The 25,605-nt window shown below is 52.4% G+C and overlaps 1 protein-coding gene across 1 annotated transcript in view; it reads right to left on the bottom strand.

Moving 5' to 3' along the window:
• Positions 1-25,605, bottom strand: part of GRID2 (glutamate ionotropic receptor delta type subunit 2) — a 1,033,277-nt gene that overhangs the window by 141,349 nt on the left and 866,323 nt on the right. The window contains exon 11 of the mRNA XM_064148337.1: positions 15,453-15,765. Within this exon, the coding sequence (XP_064004407.1) occupies positions 15,453-15,765 (313 nt within the window). The remainder of the gene's footprint in view (positions 1-15,452; positions 15,766-25,605) is intronic.

The raw sequence follows: 25,605 nt of genomic DNA, 5'->3' as shown, positions 1-25,605 counted from the left end.
GCAGGCTCCTGTTGAGCTTTGCATCAGCCCAGACCCCCAGGGCCTGTTCCTCAGGGCTCATGCACCTCATTCACAAACCTGACCAGAAGGCTCTGACATCTAAAGCAGTGCACAAACAGAAGCATGCAGAAGATGACCCAAACAGCTCCTCACAAAGCACTTTTCCTGCAACGCAGGGTTCTCAGACATGCTCTTTGCAGCCCTCCTCCCTGAGGCTAGAAAATGCTCAAGCATCAAGCGAAGGCATAGTGCTCCCCCCCACTGCAAAGCATTTCAGCCTGCTAGTGTTGGCTCACCGCAGGGTTAGGGACCCAGGCAGTGGTTTTAAGCTTCAATCTTCTGCTGTTAAATTAATTTTCTCTGTGCCTTCAAACAGCAGCCCTGCTCAGCTTGCTGCCTCTGCTGTAATGGCCTCATCCCAGTGACAGAGGGCTAATCATTTGGCCACCAGACTCCCTAGTTAAACCCTGCCAAGATGCAGCAGGAACTGTTACAGACATCCTTGATTAAATTTGGGTTGAAAATTAATCTATGTGCAAATGTCTGTCAGGAAGAGCTACTCACTGCACGCTCCAGTCACTTCTTTAGGCAGAGGCTCCTTTTTCCTTCAGGATCTAATTTATACACAGGTGTTAGAGGCTCTACACTGGGGGTTAATAGCATTACTAAAGGCAAATCAGGGGGGGCAGCCAGATACAACATCCCTCTAGGTAAGTGGGAGGTATCCCCACAAAGGTCAGCTTTAATTCTGTCCTAATGCTCAGGTATTGAACACAGGGTTCCTGTAAGAGTCACCATTTCCATGTTGAGAAGGAATGGGTCAGTGTCTCTTTTAAATCCCTCCTAAGCTGCCACCAGACCATGTAGGATTCAGCCTTGGAATAATCTAGATAGAACTGTGCTGGGCTCTGCCTGCTACTACTTTGGTGAAGCTGAAGCTTTGCACAGAATCACAGAATCAGTCAGGGTTGGAAGGGAGCACAAGGAGCAGCCAGTTCCAACCCCCCTGCCATGCCCAGGGACACCCTACCCTAGAGCAGGCTGCACACAGCCTCAGGCAGCCTGGCCTCAAACACCTCCAGCCATGGGGCCTCAACCACCTCCCTGGGCAACCCATGCCAGTCTCTCACCACTCTCATCACCAACAACTTCCTCCTCACCTCCAGCCTCACTCTCCCCACCTCCAGCTTTGCTCCATTCCCCCCAGTCCTGGCACTCCCTCACAGCCTCAAAAGTCCCTCCCCAGCTTTTTGGGAGCCCCCTTCAGATCCTGGAAGGCCACAAGAAGGTCACCTGGGAGCCTCCTCTGCTCCAGCCTGCACAGCCCCAACTCTTTCAGTCTGTGCTCACAGCAGAGCTGCTGCAGCCTCTGAGCATCCTCCTGGCCCTGCTATGGACACTCTCCAGCATCTCCACATCCCTCTTGTGATGGGGGCTCCAGAACTGGATGCAGTACTCCAGGTGGGGTCTCAGCAGAGCACAGCAGAGGGGCAGAATCCCGTCCCTGGCCCTGCTGGCCACACTTCTGCTGCTGCAGCAGCCCAGGCTCTGCTTGGCCCTCCAGGCTGTAAAAGCATTCTGTAAAATGGGATTGTGTCCACCCTAAACATAATGATCAGGTTTGCAGAGAAGGGAAAGAGAGGAAACCTGCTGCACTGGAGGAGCAACAGCAACTCCAACTGCAAGTCTAAAGGGCTGTGTTCAGGACTGTATTCAGCAGCAATCCAAGCCTCTGATTAAAAAGGAGAAGACCACAAGGATGGACATTTTCACTTGCTTCTTTCACTCAGGGATTCTCAGAGAAAACCCATACTGAAAGCATGACAAAGGCTCTCACAGTGCATTCCAGAAGCAAGGGATCTAATGTGATAATGGCAAACCCAACCTGCTTTCAGCTGAGCTGAACTTCCAATTTTCTGCATCACTGGCAGGGCTAATGTTACACAAACAGTCTGCAGTCATTAATTTCCATCAACTCCATGTCCTTAAAGGCCAAACAGACCTTTAATAATTACCTGATAATAAATGATGTTAGCATAACCTATTAGTTACAGTATCTTTATCATTCCCTTCCCAGGGATAAATCCTTCCCTGCCACCCAGCTGGCCAGGAGGCAAAAGTTGGGAAGGGAAGCATGGCCTCTGGGACCTGAGCTATCTTGGATGGTCCTGCTCTGGCAGGGGGGTCAGACTTGATGATCTCCTTGGGTCCCTTCCAACCCCTAATATGCTCTGATCTCCTTGGGTCCCTTCCAACCCCTAATATCCTCTGATCTCCTTGGGTCCTTCCAACTCCTAATATCCTCTGATCTCCTTGGGTCCCTTCCAACCCCTAATATCCTCTGATCTCCTTGGGTCCCTTCCAACCCCTAATATCCTCTGATCTCCTTGGGTCCCTTCCAACCCCCAATGTCCTGTGATCTCCTTGGGTCCTTCCAACCCCTAATATCCTCTGATCTCCTTGGGTCCCTTCCAACTCCTAATATCCTCTGATCTCCTTGGGTCCTTCCAACCCATAATATCCTCTGATCTCCTTGGGTCCCTTCCAACCCATAATATCCTCTGATCTCCTTGGGTCCCTTCCAACCCCTAATATCCTCTGACCTCCTCGGGTCCCTTCCAACCCATAATATCCTCTGATCTCCTTGGGTCCCTTCCAACCCCTAATATCCTCTGATCTCCTTGGGTCCTTCCAACCCCTAATATCCTCTGACCTCCTCGGGTCCCTTCCAACCCCCAATGTCCTGTGATCTCCTTGGGTCCTTCCAACCCCTAATATCCTCTGATCTCCTTGGGTCCCTTCCAACCCATAATATCCTCTGATCTCCTTGGGTCCCTTCCAACCCATAATATCCTCTGATCTCCTTGGGTCCTTCCAACCCCTAATATCCTCTGACCTCCTTGGGTCCCTTCCAACCCCCAATGTCCTGTGATCTCCTTGGGTCCCTTCCAACCCCTAATATCCTCTGATCTCCTTGGGTCCCTTCCAACCCCCAATGTCCTGTGATCTCCTTGGGTCCTTCCAACCCATAATATCCTCTGATCTCCTTGGGTCCCTTCCAACCCATAATATCCTCTGATCTCCTTGGGTCCCTTCCAACCCCTAATATCCTCTGACCTCCTCGGGTCCCTTCCAACCCATAATATCCTCTGATCTCCTTGGGTCCCTTCCAACCCCTAATATCCTCTGATCTCCTTGGGTCCTTCCAACCCCTAATATCCTCTGACCTCCTCGGGTCCCTTCCAACCCCCAATGTCCTGTGATCTCCTTGGGTCCTTCCAACCCCTAATATCCTCTGATCTCCTTGGGTCCCTTCCAACCCATAATATCCTCTGATCTCCTTGGGTCCCTTCCAACCCCTAATATCCTCTGATCTCTTTGGGTCCCTTCCAACTGCCTAACAGCCTCTGTCCTGTCATCATACAGCACATGGCTGTGGTGTAGCTTTCCCTGCTACCAGTGGTACTTCAACAACATATACTGATCACACCTGCCTGTCTGTTCTGCTCTCTATTCTACTCTATTCTGCTCTCCTCACACCCCACCTGGAGTACTGTGTGCAGTTTTGGAGCCCCCAACACAAGCAGGACATGGAAGTGTTGGAGCCAGTGCAGAGGAGGCCACCAAGATGCTGAGAGGGCTGCAGCAGCTCTGCTATGAGGACAGGCTGAGAGAGTTGGGGCTCTGCAGCCTGGAGAAGAGAAGGCTTCCAGGAGACCTTGGTGTGGCCTTGCAGTGTCTGAAGGGGGCTACAGGAAGGCTGTGGAGGGACTATTGACAAGGTCTTGTAATGAGAGGATGAGGAGGAATGGGTTTGAACTGGCAGAGGGGAGATTGAAACTGGATGTTAGGAAAGGGTTCTTGGCAGTGAGGGTGGTGAGACACTGGCACAGGCTGCCCAGGGAGGTTGTGGAGCACAGAGTCACCCAATGTGATCTTTGATCACATTGGGTGACTCTGTGCTCCACAACCTCCCTGGAGGTGTTCAAGGCCAGGCTGGATGAGGCATTGAGTGACCTGTTCTAGTGGGAGACATTATGAACACAAGGGAGAGAGTCTCCTTTGACTAAAGCCAAGCAATTATGAACCCAGCAAACCCACAGGCAATTGAGGGAGACCAGAAGGGCAAACAACATCTCCAAACCGTTTGACAGACACTTTCCACATCCTCTTTCCCTGAACCTCTGCACAGCTCAGTGACTCCAGATTACAGAGGTGAAGGAAGTCTGCAGAAATGAATAAATCACATTCTAAAAGGTATTTCTCTGCTGGAACTTTTGGACTATTATGAAATGCCTGATAAATATAGGCAGGCAAGGTCTGCAAGCATCCATCATCCCAGAGTGGCACCTGACAAGTGAGTAACAGACACCTTGGATACATTAGTTCAGTTCTCACACCACAAATTCCACTAATCTTCTGCTTTTCAGAGTGTTTCTCTGCACTGAACTCCAAACCTTGTAGAATTCAATCATCACTAATGCAGTAGCTGTAATTATCTTCCTAAATAATAACACATTATAACATTGAGCCTGAAATTCCACTTTAGGTACACCCTGTAACCTGGTAATCAAAGAGCTTTCAAAACTCAGGGGATCTAAAGTGCCAGCTCATAGGATCATAGAATTAACCAGGTTGGAAGAGAGCTCCAAGCTCAGCCAGCCCAACCTAGCACCCAGCCCTGCCCAAGCAACCAGACCATGGCACTAAGTGCCCCAGCCAGGCTTGGCTTCAACACCTCCAGGCACAGCCACTCCACCACCTCCCTGGGCAGCCCATTCCAATGCCAATCACTCTCTCTGACAACAACTTCCTAACAACATCCAGCCTAGACCTCCCCTGGCACAACTTCACACTGTGTTCCCTTCTTCTCTTGCTCCTTGCCTGGCAACAGAGCCCAACCCCACCTGGCTACAGCCTCCCTGCAGGCAGCTGCAGACAGCAATGAGCTCTGCCCTGAGCCTCCTCTGCTGCAGGCTGCACACCCCCAGCTCCCTCAGCCTCTCCTCACAGGGCTGTGCTCCAGGCCCCTCCCCAGCCTTGCTGCCCTTCTCTCAACACCTTCCAGCACCTCAACATCTCTCTGCAATTGAGGAGCCCAGAACTGGACACAGCACTCCAGGGGTGGCCTGAGCAGTGCTGAGCACAGGGGCACAAGAACCTCCCTTGTCCTGCTGCCCACACTGCTCCTGAGCCAGCCCAGGATGCCATTGGCTCTGCTGCCCACCTGGGCACTGCTGCCTCCTCTGCAGCTCCTCTCTCCCAGCACCCCCAGCTCCCTCTCTGCCTGCCTGCTCTCAGCCACTCTGGCCCCAGCCTGTAGTGCTGCTTGGGGTTGTTGTGGCCAAAGTGCAGAACCCTGCCCTTGGCCTTGTTCAGTCTCATCCCATTGGCCTCTGCCCACCCATCCAGCCTGGCCAGGTACTTCCAGGCCACTCCCCAGCCTTGCTGCCCTTCTCTGGACACCTTCCAGCACCTCAACATCTTTCTTGAATTGAGGGGCCTGGAAGAAGACACAGTAAATGGGGTCAGAAAGAAGACAACCCTAACCCTTTTCAGTTTCACTGTGAATAATGCTACAGTATAATTTATTGATGAAAATTACTAGTAGGAAAGTTGAACAACCTTTTTTTTACCACAAATCAACTACCAGTTTGTTATGAAGATCACAGGTCAGATTCTTTTGCTTCAAAGATGAATTTACCTGATATTGAGGGTTAATTATTCTTTGTGGATAGACAGAGAAATAAAGGTAGCTACTGTTAAGAAGGCCACAGCAAGCTGCTGGCAAAGCTGGCAGCTCATGGCTTGGACAGATTCACTCTGACATGGGTCAAGAATTGGCTGGAGAGCTGGGCCCAGAGAGTGGTAGTAAATGTTGCCACAACCAGTTGGCAGCTGGCACCAGTGGTGTGCCTCAGGGATCAGTGCTGGGCCCAGTCCTGCTCAATGTCTTCACTGATGATCTGGAGCAGAGGATTGAGTCCAGCATCAGTGAGTTTGCAGATGACACCAAGCTAGGAGCAGGTGTGGAGCTGTTGGAGGGCAGGAGAGCCCTGCAGAGGGACCTGGCCAGGCTGGATGGGGGGGCAGAGGCCAATGGGATGAGATTGAACAAGGCCAAGGGCAGGGTTCTGCACTTTGGCCACAACAACCCCAAGCCGCACTACAGGCTGGGGACAGAGTGGCTGAGAGCAGCCAGGCAGAGAGGGAGCTGGGGGTGCTGGCAGAGAGGAGCTGAAGAGGAGGCAGCAGTGCCCAGGTGGGCAGCAGAGCCAATGGCATCCTGGGCTGGCTGAGGAGCAGTGTGGGCAGCAGGACAAGGGAGGTTCTTGTGCCCCTGTGCTCAGCACTGCTCAGGCCACCCCTGGAGTGCTGTGTCCAGTTCTGGACTGATCAATTCAAGAGAGATGCTGAGGTGCTGGAAGGTGTTGAGAGAAGGGCAGCAAGGCTGGGGAGGGGCCTGGAGCCAGGTGGGTTTGGTCTCTCCTCCCACATGACCAACAACAGAAGAAGAGGACACAGTCTCAAGTTGTGCCAGGGGAGGTCTAGGCTGGATGTGAGGAGGAAGTTGTTGTCAGAGAGAGTGATTGGCATTGGAATGGGCTGCCCAGGGAGGTGGTGGAGTTGCTGTGCCTGGAGATGTTGAAGCCAAGCCTGGCTGGGGCACTTAGTGCCATGGTCTGGATGCTTGGCCAGGGCTGGGTGCTAGGTTGGGCTGGCTGAGCTTGGAGCTCTCTTCCTACCTGCTTGATTCCATGATTTCAAGGGAATACATGCTTAAACCTAAAACTGTTCTAGTAGCAAGCAGAAACCATGGCCATGAACAATGAAGCCTCCTACTGACAGACTCATTCCCACCATTCCTTAACAGCCTGTTTGCAGAAGCCTTCTATCGTTACCCTTCACTGTTATCTTTATCTTACTGCGGGGGCAGCAGGCCCTGAAGTCAAAGCCACACATGTTCCTTCCTCTCAGCTTTTGCCTGGTAGATGAAGTTGCATCTATCTTTTTAGCCCAACACCACCTCACTACCTTCCAAAGCACTGAAAAAGTCAAAGGGGTACTCAGCACTGGTCAGACCACACCTTGAGTGCTGTGTCCAGTTCTGGGCCCCTCAATTCAAGAAAGATGTTGAGGTGCTGGAAGGTGTCCAGAGAAGGGCAACAAAGCTGGTGAGGGGCCTGGAGCACAAATCCTATGAGGAGAGGTTGAGGGAGCTGGAGGTGTGCAGCCTGCAGCAGAGGAGGCTCAGGGGTGATCTTATTGCTGTCTACAACTACCTGAAGGGGCATTGTAGCCAGGTGGGGGGTGGCCTCTTCTCCCAGGCACCCAGCAATAGAACAAGGGGACACAGTCTTGAGTTGTGCCAGGGTAGGTCTAGGCTGGATGTTAGGAAGAAGTTCTTCACAGAGAGAGTGATTGGCATTGGAATGGGCTGCCCAGGGAGGTGGTGGAGGCACTGTCCCTGGGGGTCTTCAAGCAAAGCCTGGATGAGGCACTTAGTGCCATGGTCTGGTTGGTTGGATAGGGCTGGGTGCGAGGTTGGACTGGATGAGCTTGGAGGTCTCTTCCAACCTGCTTGATTCTATGACTATGATTCTATGACTAAGTCCTGTTTTATGATCACTGCCCTCTCCTTACTGAGAATGGAAGAAGGAAAATTAAGCAGCAGGAGATGATTACAGCAGGATGCTGTGGTAATGAAGGCAATCCCCTTAATTTGCATGCTGGGAAGGCAGCTATATGGAAGGTACAAGTGAAAAACCCCAAAAGCTCTCATTTTACCACATTTCCTAAGAGTGGCCCTGCATGTGGTGATGCAGTCACTGACCCTAGACGTGTGCAAGGGTCCCTTGGATGCGGTGCTTTGGAATGTGGTTTAGAGTGAACCTTGCTGAACAAGATATAGGTTGGGCTTGGTGATCCTGAGGGGCTTTGCCAACCTGCATGTTTCTGTGATTCTGTCATGTAAGCAACTGTGGAATACCTGCAGAGGGACCTGGCCAGGCTGCATGGGTGGGCAGAGGCCAATGGGATGAGACTGAACAAGGCCAAGGGCAGGGTTCTACACCTTGGCCACAACAACCCCAAGCAGCACTACAGGCTGGGGCCAGAGTGGCTGAGAGCAGGCAGGCAGAGAGGGAGCTGGGGGTGCTGGCAGAGAGGAGCTGCAGAGGAGGCAGCAGTGCCCAGGTGGGCAGCAGAGCCAATGGCATCCTGGGCTGGCTGAGGAGCAGTGTGGGCAGCAGGACAAGGGAGGTTCTTGTGCCCCTGTGCTCAGCACTGCTCAGGCCACCCCTGGAGTGCTGTGTCCAGTTGGGGGCTCCTCAATTCAAGAGAGCTGTTGAGGTGCTGGAAGGTGTTGAGAGAAGGGCATCAAGGCTGGGGAGGGGCCTGGAGCAGAGCCCTGTGAGGAGAGGCTGAGGGAGCTGGGGGTGTGCAGCCTGCAGCACAGGAGGCTCAGGGCAGACCTCATTGCTGTCTGCAGCTCCTTGCAGGGAGGCTGTAGCCAGGTGGGGTTGGGCTCTGCTGCCAGGCAAGCAGCAACAGAAGAAGGGGACACAGTGTGGAGTTGTGTCAGGGCAGGTCTCGGCTGGATGTTGTTAGGAAGTTGTTGGCAGAGAGAGTGATTGGCATTGGAATGGGCTGCCCAGGGAGGTGGTGGAGTGGCTGTGGCTGGAGGTGTTGAAGCCAAGCCTGGCTGGGGCACTTAATGCCATGGTCTGGTTGGTTGGGCAGGGCTGGGTGCTAGGTTGGACTGGCTGAGCTTGGAGCTCTCTTCCAACCTTTCTGATTCTATGATTCGACACAGAGAGTGGAGTACAGTTAATTAAGAGAAGATGTCACAAAGACCAGACACTGCTCCAGCACAACAGGGTGCTACTGACAGGGATATGCCCAGAATGAGATAAGCAAGATGCAGTAATGTATTAAGCACCAGCACACCCCAGGCAGTGAATTTCAGGAGGATTATTTCACTCCTTGGGTGGTAACCCAAGGGATAAGACTGACAATACTGAGTGGCTTCAACCACCCGAGAAGTATTAGAATGGCTCAGAAGTGCCAAGGCTTGGAGCCTGCTTTATTGCTCTCCTGCAATGTAATTTAGCCAAGGCAAACAGTAAGATTTGCTCATTTGCTGGGCATTATGAACATAATTGGCCATTATTGACACCACTGATGACCAATCAATGCCTCCTGTTGTGACCAGCATAAGAAACTAACCAAAGCATAAGGGGGTGAAGAAAGGCCCAGCAGTGATGCTTTCACATCAATCATTTCATAACTTTGCTAAGACTATTAAGACCACTGCAGAAAAGAGCCCTTCAAGCACCCACTGTGCTATGGGCAAACCTTATTTATAGAGCTACAGTCAACTGTCACAGAAAGAACCAGCTTGGAAAAGGCTTTCAAGATCATTGAGTCCAATCTATCATCTCACACCTTCTAATTAACTAACTCATGGCACCCAGTGCTTCACCCAGCCTCCTTTTAAACACCTCCAGGGATGGCAACTCCACCTCCCTGGGCAGCCCATTCCAATGCCAATCACTCTCTCTGCCAGGAACTTCCTCTTAACACCCAGCCTAGACCTGCCCTGACACAACTTCACACTGTGTCCCCTTCTTCTGTTGTTGGTCTCCTGGGAGGAGAGACCAAGCCCACCTGGCTACAGCCTCTCACCAGCCCTAGCCAAGCAACCAGACCATGGCACTAAGTGCCCCAGCCAGGCTTGGCTTCAACACCTCCAGGCACAGCCACTCCACCACCTCCCTGGGCAGCCCATTCCAATGCCTATCACTCTCTCTGAGAACAACTTCCTAACAACATCCAGCCTAGACCTGCCCTGCCACAGCTTCACACTGTGTCCCCTTGTTCCCTTGCTGCTTGCCTGGCAGAAGACACCAAACCCACCTGGGTATAACTTCCCCTCAAGCAGCTGCAGACAGCAATGAGCTCTGCCCTGAGCCTCCTCTGCTGCAGGCTGCACCCCCCCAGCTCCCTCAGCCTCTCCTCACAGGGCTCTGCTCCAGGCCCCTCCCCAGCCTTGATGCCCTTCTCCAAACACCTTCCAGCACCTCAACATCTCTCTTGAATGGAGGAGCCCAGGACTGGACACAGCACTCCAGGGGTGGCCTGAGCAGTGCTGAGCACAGGGGCACAAGAACCTCCCTTGTCCTGCTGCCCACACTGCTCCTCAGCCAGCCCAGGATGCCATTGGCTCTGCTGCCCACCTGGGCACTGCTGCCTCAGCTTCAGCTCCTCTCTCCCAGCACCCCCAGCTCCCTCTCTGCCTGGCTGCTCTCCAGTCAAAATTGGGGGACTTGAGCATCTCCCCTGCAAAGAGAGACTGAGAGCCCTGGGGCTGGTTAGTCTGGAGACAAGAAGGTTGAGAGGGGATCTGAGCAATGTCTATCAAGAGCTGAGAGGTGTGTGCCAAGAGGAGGGGGCCAAGCTCTTTTCAGTGGTGCACAGCATTCAGCCAAGGAGCTACGGACACAAATTGGAACAGAGAAGGTTTCATAGAATCACAGAATCATAGAATTAACCAGGTTGGAAGAGACCCCAAAGATCATCCAGTCCAACCTATCCAATCAACTAGACCATGGCACTAAGTGCCTCACCTTAATATGAGGAGAAACTTCTTTGCACTGAGGGTGACAGAGACCTGGAGCAGGCTGCCCAGAGAGGTTCTTAAGTCCCCTTCTCTGGACACTTTCAAAAGCCACCTGGATGCATTCTTGTGTGGACTAGCCTGGGTGATCCTGCTTTTGGCAGGGAGGTTGGACTGGGTGATCTCTGGAGGTCCCTTCCAATCTCTAAGGTTCTGTGATTCTGTGACTTTATGATGTTTGTTTTGTTGTGATCACTGAGAAGTGCTTAAATCTTGAGGGACTCAATTATCCTAAAGCTATTTCCAAGTATAGCCCAAAAAATGGCAACCAACCCAACCCAGAAAGCCCACACCTGCTTGCTTCTCCTTCTCACAGCCATTTCCAAGTGGGGCAGAGCTTTGCATCATTACCTGCATAACCTAAAGCGCTGCGAGATCAGTTCAGAAGTAACTCCTCCTGCAGTAAAATTCAAAGTAAAATGAACAGCCTGGGATGAAAAAAGCAAAGTCTTTCTATTGTGTCTTCCATCTCAAACACAAAACTTTGTGGCTTCTTAGATAGCTTCATCATTTTCCCCCCTGCATTTAATTGACCTATATTAAACTAATTTGGCTTATTACTTAAGCAAAAGTTACTGCAATATAACAATTAGGCAGCATTTCACCTGGCTCAAAAAACAACTTCACATACAAAAAGGGTTGGGAATAACTCTGAACTCTGCTGAACTTCTTCTTGTCATAGAATCAAGCAGGTTGGAAGAGACCTCCAAGATCATCCAGCCCAACCTAGCACCCAGCCCTGCCCAAGCAACCAGACCATGGCACTAAGTGCCCCAGCCAGGCTTGGCTTCAACACCTCCAGGCACGGTGCCTCCACCACCTCCCTGGGCAGCCCATTCCAATGCCAATCACTCTCTCTGGCAACAACTTCCTAACAACATCCAGCCTAGACCTCCCCTGGCACAACTTCACACTGTGTCCCCTTCTTCTCTTGCTGCTTGCCTGGCAGCAGAGCCCATCCCCACCTGGCTACAGCCTCCCTGCAGGCAGCTGCAGACAGCAATGACCTCTGCCCTGAGCCTCCTCTGCTGCAGGCTGCACACCCCCAGCTCCCTCAGCCTCTCCTCACAGGGCTCTGCTCCAGGCCCCTCAACATGAGGTTACCCCCAAGCTTATTCTTCTCCAGGCCCCCTATCCAACCCCCTGCCAGAGTTTGACCAGAGAATCTAGCACAGGTCACACAGGAACACATCCAGACAGGGCTGCAAAGGCTCCAGACAAGGAGACTCCACAACCTCTCTGGGCAGCCTGTGCCAGGGCTCTCTCACCCTTACACTCAACAAGTTCTTCCTCATGCTGAGGTGGAGCTTCCTGTGCTGCAGCTCCCATCCCTTGCCCCTTGTCCCATGGCAGGGCAGAGGTGAGCAGAGGCTGTCCCTGTGCCTTCCTTCCTGACCCCCAGCCCTCAGCTCTTGACAGACATTGCTCAGATCCCCTCTCAGCCTTCTCCTCTGCAGCCTAAGCAGCCCCAGGGCTCTCAGCCTCTCCTCCTCAGGCAGAGCTGCAGCCCCTTCAGCATCCTTGTCCCTGCTGCCTTAGTGCTCACAGTACAGTGCAGATTCAGTGAGCAGACTGCATAGCAAGACAAAGCATTTCAGTGTCCTTACTGTCATGTTTTCTCTTCAGATGAAAAGCTGCAGCATGGAACAAACCCCTTCTACTCTGCAGTTTACACACTCTTACAGTAACTGAGCCTCTCCAGTTCACACTGCAGTTCTAACCTCAAACTCTTCTCTTCCAATAAAGCTTCTTCTGTATCTTACAAATGACAAGAAAGATGAAGTCTATAAATATATACACACTGGCACATAAAATTAAAAGGGCAGCTGAGAGGAAATGGATTTCTAAGTACCAAGAGTCCCAAAATGTTATGTATCAGTCCAAAACATACTCCAGGAGAGCAAAGTCAAACTCAGGACCTAAATGTGCATCTTTACCTGCATGGTTTCAGCCTACCTTTAAGGAAACAGTTTAAAAAGTACTTAAATGTTGTAACTGAGCATAGCCCTGCCCTAAAATTTATTGGATTGCTCTGTGCTGACCTTAATCTACAGAAAGTGGCACAGTTTGGGTATTTTTTTACTTGATGTTGCAAAAATTGCAATAAAGGTTAAAACTTGCTGCACTTTGGCCACAACAACCCCAAGCAGCACTGCAGGCTGAGGCCAGAGTGGCTGAGAGCAGGCAGGCAGAGAGGGAGCTGGGGGTGCTGGCAGAGAGGAGCTGAAGAGGAGGCAGCAGTGCCCAGGTGGGCAGCAGAGCCAATGGCATCCTGGGCTGGCTCAGGAGCAGTGTGGGCAGCAGGACAAGGGAGGTTCTTGTGCCCCTGTGCTCAGCACTGCTCAGGCCACCCCTTGAGTGCTGTGTCCAGTTCTGGGCTCCTCAATTGCAGAGAGATGTTGAGGTGCTGGAAGGTGTTGAGAGAAGGGCAGCAAGGCTGGGGAGGGGCCTGGAGCAGAGCCCTGTGAGGAGAGGCTGAGGGAGCTGGGGGTGTGCAGCCTGCAGCACAGGAGGCTCAGGGCAGAGGTCATTGCTGTCTGCAGCTGCCTGCAGGGAGGCTGTAGCCAGGTGGGGTTGGGCTCTGCTGCCAGGCAAGCAGCAACAAAACAAGAGGACACAGTGTGAAGTTGTGCCAGGGGAGGTCTAGGCTGGATGTTGTTAGGAAGTTGTTGTCAGAGAGAGTGATTGGCATTGGAATGGGCTGCCCAGGGAGGTGGTGGAGTCTCTGTGCTGGAAGTGTTGAAGCCAAGCCTGGCTGGGGCACTTAGTGCCATGGTCTGGTTGCTTGGGCAGGGCTGGGTGCTAGGTTGGGCTGGCTGAGCTTAGAGGTCTCTTCCAACCTGCTTTAGTCTATGATACTCTGGACTTACGATTTAGGAAGCTTTAGGACACCAAGCAACAGAGGCTTACTTGGGTAGACACAAGGAAAACAACTCAGGCAATAAGTCATGAGACAGAATGTGTGATTAAATTAGCTCTGCCTCCTTGGAACCTTTGCTGGGCAGTCTCCTATAAAGCTTGTAAGGACTAATGATGTTGTGAGTACAGCAGGGATGCTAAGGCTAATGTCAAGCAATAAACCTACATAAAATTACTTGCATTGATGCAGGAAAGAAACCAATTCACAAGTTGCAGCCCAACAGGCTGACATATGTAATGAGTCCAGTTCTGTAACGGACCAACTGCTCTCTCACAGCTGGACTCCCTACAGGGTTGCACTGCAAATATGTTGGACAGGAAGAAAATGTTATGCTCACTCAAATTTGCTGGGGAAAGAACTTTTTTAGCTCTCAGCTGGCTCTGAAGTCTTTGGTTTTCATAAAAAGAAAAAGATCCACAACAAACATGAAGCAACCTCTCTGGCTTTGCTCAGCTGCCCCCCAGTGCTCAAGGCAAATAATAACTTTAAAGGTAATGTATCTGGGTTACTGTGCTTAAATCAACCTCTCATGGGACTGCATAGAAACATACAACCAAGCAGGTTGGAAGAGAGCTCCAAGCTCAGACAGCCCAACCTAGCACCCAGCCCTGGCCAAGCAACCAGACCATGGCACTAAGTGCCCCAGCCAGGCTTGGCTTCAACACCTCCAGCCACAGCCACTCCACCACCTCCCTGGGCAGCCCATTCCAATGCCAATCACTCTCTCTGCCAGGAACTTCCTCCTAACATCCAGCCTAGACCTGCCCTGGCACAACTTCACACTGTGTCCCCTTCTTCTGTTGCTGCTTGCCTGGCAGCAGAGCCCAACCCCACCTGGCTACAGCCTCCCTGCAGGCAGCTGCAGACAGCAATGAGCTCTGCCCTGAGCCTCCTCTGCTGCAGGCTGCACACCCCCAGCTCCCTCAGCCTCTCCACACAGGGCTCTGCTCCAGGCCCCTCCCCAGCCTTGCAGCCTTTCTCCAAACACCTTCCAGCACCTCAACAGCTCTCTGCAATTGAGGACCCCAGAACTGGACACAGCACTCAAGGGGTGGCCTGAGCAGTGCTGAGCACAGGGGCACAAGAACCTCCCTTGTCCTGCTGCCCACACTGCTCCTCAGCCAGCCCAGGATGCCATTGGCTCTGCTGCCCACCTGGGCACTGCTGCCTCAGCTTCAGCTCCTCTCTCCCAGCACCCCCAGCTCCCTCTCTGCCTGCCTGCTCTCAGCCACTCTGGCCCCAGCCTGTAGTGCTTCTTGCTGTGGCTTTTTGTGGCCAAAGTGTAGAACCTTGCACTTGGCCTTCTTCCATCTCATCCCATTGGCCTCTGCCCACCCATCCAGCCTGGTCAGGTCCCTCTCCAGGGCTCTGCTACCCTCCAACAGCTTCACAGCTGCTCCTAGCTTGGTGTCATCTGCAAATTTACTGATGCTAGACTCAATCTCCTGCTCCAGATCATCAATAAATCATAGTACCAGTTATATCATCATAGCATCAGCCCTCATAGCATCAGCCATCGTAGCATCAGCCCTCATAGCATCAGCCAGGGCTGGAAGGGCCCACAAGGATCATCTAGTTGCAATCTCCCTGCCATGCCCAGGGACACCTGGGTTATTTTGCCAGACAAAGTCCTTCTCTAATCAGAGCACTGGCAACCAAAACAAGCTAGCACATAGTGCACAAAACTTCTCACAGATCCCATGCTGGGCAGCCAAATGGCTTAGAAAGCTTAGAGCACAAAGCTCTCCAGAGCTCCCAGTGCCCTGTGGGAGGGAGGCAGAGCAGAGGAAGGTCTCCATAGCAAGGAGAGGGAGTCTCACATTTTCTCTCAGAGGCAGAACCTCTGTCTCTTACCTTGCTGCACAAAGGATCCGTACACGAACCACATGGAGTTGTAGAGGGTGGTGGATGTCATGGATCCCATCTGAAGGCGTGGAGGGTTCAGCCAGTTCAAGAGGTACACCAGCAGCCCTACCAACAACACAGTGCCAGCTATGCATGCCCATAGGGAAAGGTCAAAAGGTGCCAGGCAGGCAAACATGTCCACTGTCTTCTCTGCCTTCCTGAGCAGCACACCCACGGAGTAGTCCATGTAACGTGTTGTGAAGTCCACCACATTCTCCCTGTCAGGTGTGATGGTTAGGGCAGAGATCCCAATGTCAGCTCTCTGAGGAAAAAGGGAGACACAACAACACGTGTAGAATCATAGAATCAACCAACCAGGTTGGAAGAGACCTCCAAGCTCATCCAGTCCAACCTAGCACCCAGCCCTATCCAGTCAACCAGACCATGGCACCAAGTGCCTCAGCCAGGCTTTTCTTGAAGACCCCCAGGGACGGTGCCTCCACCACCTCCCTGGGCAGCCCATTCCAATGCCAATCACTCTCTCTGTGAAGAACTTCTTCCTAATAAGAAGGAGCTACAGAGAAGATCTCTGACACTGATTCTGGTCAGATAAACTTCTGGAGGAGCAAGTTGCAAGGCCAACATCTTAAGAGAGTTTCAAATGTGGGAGTTTTAAAGCATATTTAGACTCACACTTGTGGGCAACAGACCTCATCTTGAATACTGGGTTCAGTTTTGGGCTCCCCAGGAAGGGACAGGGATCTGCTGGAGAGAGTCTGCTAGGAGGACCATGAAGGGACTGAGGGGCATGGCTGATGAGGAGAGGCTGAGGGACCTGGGGCTGCTTAGTCTGGTGAAGAGAAGGCTCAGAGGGGATTGGATAAATGCTTTAAGAAGCTGAGGGCTGCCAGGAGGGGGGGACAGGCTCTGCTCACTGCTGCCTGGGACAGGACAAGCAGCAATGGGTGTAAGCTGCAGCACAGGAGGTTCCAGCTCAACACAAGGGGGAACTTCTTTGCTGGAAGGGTCCCAGAGCCCTGGCACAGGCTGCCCAGAGAGGTTGTGGAGTCTCCTTCTCTGGAGCCTTTCAAGACCTGTCTGGATGTGTTCCTGTGTGCTCTGTGTTAGATAGGATTGTCCTGCTCTGGCAGGGGGGCTGGACTGGATGATCTCCTTGGGTCCCTTCCACCCCCTGACATCCTGTGAGCTGTGATCTTAAGCACAGGGCTGTGACTAGGGCTTGACCAGGCACCATGTGTCCTAGTTCCTGTAAGCACACCCCCCCTGGTGGCCCCAGGCACATCAGCTCTCCCCACTGCTACTTCCCAGGGAATCTCTATTTCAAATACAGGTAACAGCTGGAGGAAAGCTACTTCTAATCATTTCTTTTCCTCAGCCTGCTTTCCTGCAGTCACCACTGTCACTGGTGGCAAAAGGCAGACCTTGTGTCCATCATTTCTCAACTAAGGGAATTGTTTGCCAGACACAGCTACATGATTCCCAACGTCTGGATGGCATCAAAGTATGACAAGGAGCCACTGCACTGGGAGTACTGGAGATTCTGAAGAACATCTATTTGGGCTGCAGAGTCAGAAGCACAGAAAAGCAAACATTCCACACACTTCCTTCACTGCCAATGCCTCTGCACCCTCCTGCTAAGCAATTCCTTCCCTTCTCAGGCAGGTGACCTGTGGGGCAGGCTGTGGATGTAGTCTACCAGGACATCAGTAAAGCCTTTGACACTGTCTGCCACAAAAAGCTCCTGGCAAAGCTGGCAGCTCGTGGCTTCATGCAATCATAGGTAGGAAGAGACCTCCAAGCTCACCCAGCCCAACCTAGCACCCAGCCCTAGTTGGACAGATTCACTCCGGTATGGGCCAGGACCTGGCTAAAGGGCTGGGCTCAGAGAGTGGTGGTGAATGCTGCCACATCCGGCTGGCACCAGTGGTGTGCCCCAGGGATCAGTGCTGGGCACAGGCCTGTTCAATGTCTTCACTGATGACCTGGAGCAGGAGATTGAGTCCAGCATCAGTGAGTTTGCAGATGGCACTAAGCTAGGAGCAGCTGTGGAGCTGTTGGAGGGTAGGAGAGCCCTCACAGTATCCCAGTATCATCAGGGTTGGAAGAGACCTCACAGATCATCAAGTCCAACCCTTTAGCACAGAGCTCAAGGCCAGACCATGGCACCAAGTGCCACGTCCAGTCCTGCCTTGAACAGCTCCAGGGACGGCGACTCCACCACCTCCCCGGGCAGCCCATTCCAGTGTCCAATGACTCTCTCAGGGAAGAACTTTCTCCTCACCTCCAGCCTAAATCTCCCCTGGTGCAGCCTGAGGCTGTGTCCTCTTGTTCTGGTGCTGGCCACCTGAGAGAAGAGAGCAACCTCCTCCTGGCCACAACCTCCCCTCAGGTAGTTGTAGACAGCAATGAGGTCTGCCCTGAGCCTCCTCTTCTCCAGGCTAACCAATCCCAGCTCCCTCAGCCTCTCCTCGTAGGGCTGTGCTCAAGGCCTCTCCCCAGCCTCGTTGCCCTTCTCTGGACACGCTCAAGCATCTCAATGTCCCTCCTAAACTGCAGCCCTGCAGAGGGACCTGGCCAGGCTGGATGGGTGAGCAGAGGCCACCAGGTAAATCTCAGCACCCTCAACAGTGGTTACACAAGCTATAGGTGGGACAACCAGTAATGGTAAATTTGCCTTCGATGGGAGTTGTGCCTATGACCTTATCAAAGCCAAATGGGTTGTATGCATGGGAAGCAACCGATCTAAGTGGGCAAACTCATGGCATCGGTGCACGATGGAGTCTCCCAGACCTCTGAAACTGCTTCCACATGTAACAAGTCTTCTTACTTTGTAAATATCTAATAAAGCTATGTGTTAGTCAGGGGCTGGGTATATGGGATTGATCTGTCTTAATTGGTTTAGGTTGTAGTTATGCTTATGTATTAGATACACTGTTTATGTATAAGGCTATACATATCCCTATATACAAGGGATGAGACTGAACAAGGCCAAGGGCAGGGTTCTGCACATTGGCCACAACAAGCCCAAGCAGCACTGCAGGCTGGGGCCAGAGTGGCTGAGAGCAGGCAGGCAGAGAGGGAGCTGGGGGTGCTGGGAGAGAGGAGCTGAAGCTGAGGCAGCAGTGCCCAGGTGGGCAGCAGAGCCAATGGCATCCTGGGCTGGCTCAGGAGCAGTGTGGGCAGCAGGACAAGGGAGGTTCTTGTGCCCCTGTGCTCAGCACTGCTCAGGCCACCCCTGGAGTGCTGTGTCCAGTTCCGGGCTCCTCAATTGCAGAGAGATGCTGAGGTGCTGATTCTATGATTCTATATCCTGCAGCTACCTTGGGTTTGCTTTCTGCCATTTGCAATGTTCTGTAATGTGAAGAACCCATTTCAGACAGGAAGAGGATGGGTAACTTCCCTTCATCTCATCACTGGGCTTCACAGCATTATCTGCATATGAGGTCTCCAGAGACACCAGGCACAATTACAGCAGGTGCTGTCTTATTTCAGAATCCTAGAACCAAGCAGGTTGGAAGAGAGCTCCAAGCTCAGCCAGCCCAACCTAGCACCCAGCCCTGGCCAAGCAACCAGACCATGGCACTAAGTGCCCCAGCCAGGCTTGGCTTCAACACCTCCAGCCACAGCCACTCCACCACCTCCCTGGGCAGCCCATTCCAATGCCAATCACATTCCACAGGTACAACCAGAACATCACTGAAAACAAGGAAAGGCATTTCAAGCAGACCCATTCATTCCTAAGAGTCCAAATGCTGAGCAAAAAGATTGGAAAATCTAAGGATTTTAACATGAAAAAGGAGGACTGAAAATGCTTTAAAGTGCTGCTAATTTGCTTGTCTGAGTTTCTGTCTGGCCTCAAGCAGTGAGTGGTCCTTTGGAAGGGGGTGAGGAGAGCACAAAAGCTTGAAAGTCCTGTGTCAAGTTTTATTAACTCTCTGGAATTTCTTTCTTCTTGCAAAAGGAAGACAGAGATTACTATCTCCTTAGAAAGGAAATGTGAACTATGAAGTGGGGAAGTATGGCAGCTGAAACTGGTTAGCATCTGTTTAAAACTGATCAAGAAGAGTGTGCCCAGAAGATCCAGGGAGGTTCTCCTCCCCCTCTACTCTTCCCTAGCAAGGCCCCACCTAGAATACTGCATCCAGTTCTGGGCTCCCCAGTTCATGAGGGACAGGGATCTGCTGGAGAGAGTCCAACACAGGGCTAGAAGGATGCTGAAGGGGCTGCAGCACTGCCTGAGGAGGAAAGGCTGAGAGCCCTGGGGCTGCTTAGTCTGCAGAGGAGAAGGCTGAGAGGGGATCTGAGCAATGTCTATCAAGAGCTGAGGGCTGGGGGTCAAAGAATCATAGAATCAGTCAGGGTTGGAAGGCACCACAAGGAGCAGCCAGTTCCAACCCCCCTGCCATGCCCAGGGACACCCTACCCTAGAGCAGGCTGCACACAGCCTCAGCCAGCCTGGCCTTAAACACCTCCAGCCATGGGGCCTCAACCACCTCCCTGGGCAACCCCTGCCAGCCTCTCACCACTCTCCTGCTCGAGAACTTCCTCCTCACCTCCAGACTGAATCTCTCCATCTCCAGAAGGAAGGAAGGGTAAGAAAGATAGGAACAGGGACAGCCTCTGCTCACCTGTGCCCTGCCATAGGACAAGGGGCAAGGGCTGGAATCTGCAGCACAGGAAGTTCCATCTCAGCATGAGGAGGAAGTTGTTGAGTGTAAGGGTGAGAGAGCCCTGGCACAGGCTGCCCAGAGAGGTTGTGGAGTCTCCTTCTCTGGAGCCTTTGCAGCCCTGTCTGGATATGTGACCTGTGCTAGATTCTCTGGTCCTGCTCTGGCAGGTGGGTTGGATTGGAAGTTCTCCAGAGGTCCCTTCCAACTCCTCACACCCTGCAAGCCTGTGAATCAGCTGGGCTTCTTTAATGCCATCTGCAAAACACTCTCCAGCCCATGACAGAAACACTACTTTTCATCACAGTACACTTCAGACTTCAGTTAAAATGATGTTAACTCATATGAATTGTTCACTGAGTTCAGAAAGTGGCAGAAGGTAGCTGGAGACCCAAGGATCTGGACCAAAAAATAAACCAGTGTTTGAAAACAGTGATTTGCTTAACAGACATGAAACAGAGTTTCACCTTTCCTCTGTGGGTTGGTGTCTTCAGTCAAGCTGTGGCAAAGGGAACAGCTGAAAGCAGAGCTTCATGAATTCATTTTCCTCCTCAACAGGTTTTTGTGAGTGAGGATTTAACTGCCCAGGAAACTCTGCCAGTAGCCCAAGATAAAAATTCATCAGAACTGCCCATGCCAATATTGAGGGCACCTGAGACTCTTGTTATTCAGCACTGCTGAGCAAGTGACTGGAGTGTCTGCCAAGCTCTGGTGACAAAGTGCCAAAGGAGCCATCAGTTGAACTGTTTCACAGGCTCACAGGATGGCAGGGGGTGGAAGGGACCCAAGGAGATCATCCAGTCCAACCCCCCTGCCAGAGCAGGACAATCCTATCTAACACAGAGCACACAGGAACACATCTAGACAGGCCTGGAAAGGCTCCACAGAAGGAGACTCCACAACCTCTCTGGGCAGCCTGTGCCAGGGCTCTGGGACCCTTCCAGCAAAGAAGTTCCCCCTTGTGTTGAGCTGGAACCTCCTGTGCTGCAGCTTACACCCATTGCTGCTTGTCCTATCCCAGGCAGCAGTGAGCAGAGCCTGTCTCCCCGCTCCTGGCAGCCCTCAGCTACTTATAAACATTGATCCAATCCCCTCTCAGTCTTCTCTTCTCCAGACTAAGCAGCCCCAGGGCCCTCAGCCTCTCCTTATCAGCCATGCCCTCCTGTCCCCTCATCATCCTCCTAGCCCTCCACTGGACCCTCTCCAGCAGATCCCTGTCCCTCTGCAACTGGGGAGCCCAGAACTGAACCCAGTATTCAAGATGAGGTCTGTTGCCCACAACTGTGAGTCTAAAAGTGCTTAAAAAATCCCAAATGTGAAACTCCACTGCTCCACAGCAACAGCTGTCAAACTGCAAACTATGGTTACAGGTAAAGGATGGGCTTCTTCAGGGGTCCTGTCCTGAATGCAGCCAGAACAAGTCAAAGGAGAACCCAGAGTTAAAGAATCAGAGAACTGTCAGGATTGGAAGAGACCCCAAGGATCACAGAATCATTGAGTCCAACCCATAATAGAACCATAAAATCAACCAGGTTGGAAGAGACCTCTAAGCCCACCCAGTCCAATCTAGCACCCAGCCAGCCCTAACCAATGAACTAACCCATGCCACTGAGTGCCTCATGCAGCCACCTAACATCTTCTAACCAACTAACCCATGCCACTGAGTGCCTCATGCAGCCACCTAACATCTTCTAACCAACTGACCCATGCCACTGAGTGCCTCATGCAGCCACCTAACATCTTCTCACCAACTGACCCATGCCACTGAGTGCCTCATGCAGCCACCTAACATCTTCTCACCAACTAACCCATGCCACTGAGTGCCTCATGCAGCCACCTAACATCTTCTAACCAACTAACCCATGCCACTGAGTGCCTCATGCAGCCACCTAACATCTTCTCACCAACTAACCCATGCCACTGAGTGCCTCATGCAGCCACCTAACATCTTCTAACCAACTGACCCATGCCACTGAGTGCCTCATGCAGCCACCTAACATCTTCTCACCAACTGACCCATGCCACTGAGTGCCTCATGCAGCCACCTAACATCTTCTCACCAACTAACCCATGCCACTGAGTGCCTCATGCAGCCACCTAACATCTTCTAACCAACTAACCCATGCCACTGAGTGCCTCATGCAGCCACCTAACATCTTCTCACCAACTAACCCATGCCACTGAGTGCCTCATGCAGCCACCTAACATCTTCTAACCAACTGACCCATGCCACTGAGTGCCTCATGCAGCCACCTAACATCTTCTCATCAACTGACCCATGCCACTGAGTGCCTCATGCAGCCACCTAACATCTTCTCATCAACTAACCCATGCCACTGAGTGCCTCATGCAGCCACCTAACATCTTCTCACCAACTAACCCATGCCACTGAGTGCCTCATGCAGCCACCTAACATCTTCTCATCAACTAACCCATGCCACTGAGTGCCTCATGCAGCCACCTAACATCTTCTAACCAACTGACCCATGCCACTGAGTGCCTCATGCAGCCACCTAACATCTTCTCATCAACTAACCCATGCCACTGAGTGCCTCATGCAGCCACCTAACATCTTCTAACCAACTAACCCATGCCACTGAGTGCCTCATGCAGCCACCTAACATCTTCTAACCAACTGACCCATGCCACTGAGTGCCTCATGCAGCCACCTAACATCTTCTCATCAACTAACCCATGCCACTGAGTGCCTCATGCAGCCACCTAACATCTTCTAACCAACTAACCCATGCCACTGAGTGCCTCATGCAGCCACCTAACATCTTCTCATCAACTAACCCATGCCACTGAGTGCCTCATCCTGCCTCATTTTAAACATCACCAGGGATGGTGTATGCACCACGATGGTGTATCCACTACCTTCCCTGGCAGCCCATTTCAATGCCAACCACTCTTGCTGTGAAGAATTCCTAACATCAAGCCTGGACCTGCCCTGGCACAACTTGAGGCTGTGTCCTCTTGTTCTGTCCCTGGGTGCCTGGGAGAAGAGACCAACTCCACCTGGCTAAGGCATCCCTTCAGGTAGTGGTGGACAGTAATGAGGTCTGCCCTGAGCCTCCACTTCTGCAGTCTGAATACATAATCATAGGATCATAGAATCACAGAATCAGGCAGGTTGGAAGAGAGCTCCAAGCTCAGCCAGCCCAACCTAGCACCCAGCCCTGCCCAATCAACCAGACCATGGCACTAAGTGCCCCAGCCAGGCTTGGCTTCAACACCTCCAGGCACAGCCACTCCACCACCTCCCTGGGCAGCCCATTCCAATGCCAATCACTCTCTCTGACAACAACTTCCTAACAACATCCAGCCTAGACCTGCCCTGGCACAACTTCACACTGTGTCCCCTTCTTCTCTTGCTGCTTGCCTGGCAGCAGAGCCCAACCCCACCTGGCTACAGCCTCCCTGCAGGCAGCTGCAGGCAGCAATGAGCTCTGCCCTGAGCCTCCTCTGCTGCAGGCTGCACACCCCCAGCTCCCTCAGCCTCTCCTCACAGGGCTCTGCTCCAGGCCCCTCCCCAGCCTTGCAGCCTTTCTCCAAACACCTTCCAGCACCTCAACATCTCTCTGCAATTCAGGAGCCCACAACTAGACACAGCACTCAAGCATCAAGTACAGTCTCAAGCTGTGCCAGGGCAGGTCTAGGCTGGATGTTAGGAGGAAGTTCCTGGCAGAGAGAGTGATTGGCATTGGAATGGGCTGCCCAGGGAGGTGGTGGAATCACTGTGCCTGGAGGTGTTGAAGCCAAGCCTGGCTGGGGCACTTAGTGCCAAGGTGTGTTTGACTGGCCAGGGCTGGGTGCTAGGTTGGCCTGGCTGAGCACCTCAACATCTCTCACAGATTCAGCATCTCCATGATTCTGAATATTTCCCTTTAAGTGCCTCACTTAGGAACTTTTACTCCTTATCAGCAGCTCTCCTGAGGCCACTGTAGAGTGGCTCTACCAGAAGCAGGAAATGCAAAGCACCAGTACCAGAGCCAGTGATGGAAGGGGTCTGATAGCATTGTTACTGCTGTCTCAGAACCATCTCACCAGCGAAAGCTGCAGTGCTTCCATGCCATTGCTTAAGCAAGCACATCTCATATGCAGGGGAAGCAACTTGATGGTAATTCCTGTGGTGCATGATCAAGAAGAGGGAAAATAAATGAATCTGTTTTCAATTTCTCCCAAGAGGCCTTTCATTTTCACCCACTTTGGATGCTAAATCAAGTTTCAGTGAATGCTGGATGGCAACACTCTGTGCTGGGTTAGGAACTGGCTGGAGGGCCAGACCCAGAGAGTGGTGGTGAATGGTGCCACATCCAGCTGGCAGCTGGCACTAGTGGTGTCCCTCAGGGATCAGTGCTGGGCCCCATCCTCTTTAACATCTTCATAGATGGTCTGGATGAGGGCATGGAGTCAGTCATCAGCAAGTGTGCAGATGACACCAAGCTGGGGGCAGATGTGGCTGGGTTGGAGGGCAGAAGGGCTCTGCAGCAGGACCTTGACCAGCTGGACAAATGGGCAGAGTCCAAGGGGATGGCTTCAATAGCTCCAAGTGCAGGGTGCTGCACTTTGGCCACAGCAACCCCATGCAGAGATACAGGCTGGGGTTGGAGTGGCTGAGAGCAGCCAGACAGAGAGGGATCTGGGGGTGCTGACTGATACCTGCCTGAACATGAGCCAGCAGTGTGCCCAGGTGGCCAAGAGAGCCAGTGGCATCCTGGCCTGCATCAGGAATGGTGTGGCCAGCAGGAGCAGGGAGGTCATTCTGCCCCTGGACTCTGCACTGCTTAGACCACACCTTGAGTGCTGTGTTTAGTTCTGGGCCCCCCAGTTTAGGAGGGACATTGAGATGCTTGAGCGTGTCCAGAGAAGGGCAACGAGGCTGGGGAGAGGCCTTGAGCACAGCCCTACGAGGAGAGGCTGAGGGAGCTGGGATTGGTTAGCCTGGAGAAGAGGAGGCTCAGGGGAGACCTTATTGCTGTCTACAACTACCTGAGGGGAGGTTGTGGCCAGGAGGAGGTTGCTCTCTTCTCTCAGGTGGCCAGCACCAGAACAAGAGGACACAGCCTCAGGCTGCACCAGGGGAAATTTAGGCTGGAGGTGAGGAGAAAGTTCTTCCCTGAGAGAGTCATTGGACACTGGAATGGGCTGCCCGGGGAGGTGGTGGAGTCGCCGTCCCTGGAGCTGTTCAAGGCAGGACTGGACGTGGCACTTGGTGCCATGGTCTGGCCTTGAGCTCTGTGCTAAAGGGTTGGACTTGATGATCTGTGAGGTCTCTTCCAACCTTGGTGATACTGGGATACTGTGATACTGTAAATAAAGCACAGTCCTTCATGTTACACAGCCATGAATATGAACAAGACAAAAATCAATCACAGAGAGTTGTTGGGTTTTTTTTTCACACATATATCTAAATAATCCTCATTCTACTCAGTTATTTCCTTTTTTTCCCCCCTCACTTTGTCTTCCCTGAA

The sequence above is a fragment of the Pogoniulus pusillus genome, chromosome 9 (assembly GCF_015220805.1).
Source record: "Pogoniulus pusillus isolate bPogPus1 chromosome 9, bPogPus1.pri, whole genome shotgun sequence".
In the NCBI taxonomy this organism is placed as follows: Eukaryota; Metazoa; Chordata; class Aves; order Piciformes; family Lybiidae; genus Pogoniulus; species Pogoniulus pusillus.
The sequence above is the reverse complement of the archived record's forward strand: the minus strand, read 5'-3'. Positions and strand labels throughout refer to the sequence as shown.